Raw genomic sequence first — 3,138 nt, 5'->3', positions numbered from 1 at the left:
CTTTCACCACTGAACCTCTCACCACTGAACCTCTCACCACTGAACCTCTCACCACTGAACCTCAACCGATCCTCGTACAACATTAGTTATCAGGTGTCTGTCAAGAGGAAGACTCATACTGAGCGAGTGCACTCTGCAGGAATCAAGGTTTGACACACCTCACTCACTCAACGCAACACCACCAGCAGCGGGCCGTTAACCATGAGCTACCAGGTACCGACTATCAGACCATCATGACTGACGCCCAAAATCCCGACGCCCAAAATTCCGACGCCCAAAATTCCGACGCCCAAGATTCCGATGCCCATCTCGACGCCCGAAACCTCTACGCCCAACTCGCTTCCCTCCCACCTGACCTCGCGGTGCTTTTACTCAGGGCAACTTGCCTCCAGCTCAGGATAACTCAAGTCCGGCTCAAGGAAGCTCACCTCCGGCTCAGGATGGCTCGCCAACGGCTCAATTTGGCTGTCCAACGGGCCAGGATGGCTCGCGTCCGCCGCATGGTGATTTGCGTCCGGCTCTCGCGTATGGCTCAACGTGAAATTGGCTGGGTCCCCTCACGTCGCTGACCACGTCGGGGCGGTGGCCCAAAGATCGTCCCTCCCTCCAGACTGTCAAGTTCTGAACGAGGAGACCAAGAGGAGGGGGTTCCCAGATGACGCAGAAGCTCTGGCACAATTACTTGGACGATGAAGCACAGGACGAGGTAAGTAGCCCCGACTTTGGCGAGAAACTTAAATCAGCGCTGAAGAAAGTCAAACAGAACAAAAAACCTTGTTGAGTTGAGGCTCAAGTCGAAACTCAAACAAATCTCGGATAAACTGAAAAAAAAAACTCGGATGAACTCAAACAAAAACAAAAAAAATCTCGGATCAGAGGATGGAGCTGGATTGGATTGAACACACATTGGTGGATGGGATGTTGCAGGCGGACAAAAAGTATCATCTCCTGACCGGGGATGATAGCCACAGACTTATGATACAGCGATACACAGTGCAGCGCCGACAGAGATAGCGTCAGGGTCGGAAAGCGATCTTGAGGATGAGCCCGCAACCTGATGGCTCTCACGCTCTGGTTTGTGAGTGCGGTAGGGGGATGCAAGACCTCGACGACTGAAATGCCGTCATGATCCACGCTGTATGTACCAGAGATTTCCGTAGCTTTTCACAATAGATGATTCCAAGGCGAGGCTATGGCCAGAACCATGTTGTCCATTGGCGTAATGCCTCCCCTCCCCACACAAAGACGTTCCGAGTTGCATCTGCTAATCTGGATGAATTGACGTCTCGTTCCTCCTCGAGCTATCACGTAGGAGAGGAGATTCCTCAAATTCCGACGTGGGGAGAAAGATGTCCGAGAGCTCCAGCCATATGGGGTGCAGAGCTAGAAGCACCCGGACAGAACACCAGCCATCAGACCATGTCAATCAGACCAATTCGGGACATTTGACGGCGAAAAAGAACTCGGGAAATGTTGGTAAATTACCATACATCAGTAAAACCCGGCATCGTCGCCTTGGCCTCCATGTCTCGCGAGCCCCAGCGTAAAATCAAGCGTATAGTCATTCTTGATAACACAAACAAGACGCGATAAGACTTTACTGTGTTAGAAGGGTCGTACTGTTGCCCAGCACTACTAAACCCTCTTCTTGGAACACAGAGAAAGAAGCTCGTAAGCAGCGTAAGCAGAGTAAACAGTTGTAACCATTGTAGTTGTGTGCCAAATTGACTGCCTGAAGCCTGAAGGCCGCAGTCACCCACCCGCCCCGACCATGGTCTCAGGTCAAGATCTCTTGTCCACAAGCTTAACGCATTCGTATTCTCTCTCTTTTCCAGGTTGTTTGCATATAACATAGTAAAATCTCCTCCTCCTCCTCCTCCTCCTTCGCTCATCCGCGACGTCCTTTTGCGAATGCTGTCCCCCTCTTCTCGAGCCACAGCATTGAAAATCTGATCGAGGTGACTTTGAGTCGACCAACCTGATTTTTAATCGTTTTGTTGTTCAAATTTTTTCACGCCGAAAGAGATCGGACGGCGGGTAAATTCTCTCGCAATTATTGATTTGAGGGAGCTGCGCATGTTGAGCTTTCCGCCATAAGACCGCCCGGAAATGTGCTGTCATATAACATTAAAGGGGGAGCCGTTGACGTTCGGCCTCAGCAAGTAGTGTTTCCATGAAGGTAATATCTCTTTCTCTGGCGGCAGCTACTGCGTGAATACCCAAGATTTTCCGTAGACGTGCCTCCGTAGGATTTGTTGGATTGGCACCCAAGACCGGAGGTAGAGAGAACAGACTAAAGCGATCAATCGATCACACAACCGTGTCGACCGCTACCCGTCCGACGACGCCCAAGAGTACAGAAAGAAAACGTACGGGGGGTGAAAGGCGCATGCGAGGGCCGCGAAGACGGTCAACGCTCAATCCGCGCCGAGGTTCTCGAATATGGGGGTCGACAGCACGACCACGGTTCCGCCGGCGACGTACCGAACGAACGTGTTAGAGACCAGGGCCGAGGCCGCGAATTTAGCAAATCGCCGCATAACATACGCGTAGGTCGAGGTGAATAGATACAGCATGCTCAAAGCTGAAGTAGGTGGGACCAGAAAGAGGAGAGACATTGTTCAACAAAGGCCGGCTCATTACTTCACAGAGTAAGCTGGGATAGATACACAGAAGGATAAGTGAATGAATGAATGAACGAAGCAAAGCAACGAACCTGATCATTGGAGACCAATATGACACGAAGCGACGCGACGACCGAGCCATTCCGAAGGCCGATATTGGCAAAAAGGGGCCGCCTCGTGGCTGAGCAGAAGATTGAGGCTATTCAGGGAGGCATACGTTGTCGCGGCGACAAGTGGACTGCGCTTTCGATCACACCCTTGTGTACTTTGGCTCCATGTCTCGATAAAATTGGGACGAGGTCATCTCGTTTAGAAGCAAACGACAGGGTCCAATGGACTTCCGAACGACGGTTCGTCGTAGTCCATCGGCGCCTGCGTGCAAGAGTAGAAGAAGTGCTCTTCTCGTTGCCCGTGGTTGCAGTCACACACAGTGCTCTCGATAGTCCGTGTCGTTTAATGACAGTTCGACTGCGTGTCACAAGGCAGTGGATCTGGCAATCGAGGTTGAAAGCAC

At 51.6% G+C, this 3,138-nt stretch overlaps 1 protein-coding gene across 1 annotated transcript; it reads left to right on the top strand.

Moving 5' to 3' along the window:
* Positions 1 to 233: 233 nt before the first annotated feature.
* On the top strand, positions 234 to 569 carry AYO21_12135 (hypothetical protein; the record flags this gene model as incomplete). The annotated part of the gene is made up of 1 exon (XM_022661959.1): positions 234 to 569. One exon carries the CDS (start codon positions 234 to 236, stop codon positions 567 to 569), a length of 336 nt encoding a protein of 111 aa, XP_022505731.1.
* Positions 570 to 3,138: the final 2,569 nt, after the last annotated feature.

This window comes from Fonsecaea monophora, assembly GCF_001642475.1.
Source record: "Fonsecaea monophora strain CBS 269.37 chromosome Unknown Scaff242, whole genome shotgun sequence".
NCBI lineage: Eukaryota > Fungi > Ascomycota > Eurotiomycetes > Chaetothyriales > Herpotrichiellaceae > Fonsecaea > Fonsecaea monophora.
This window is presented reverse-complemented; position numbering and strand designations above follow the sequence as displayed.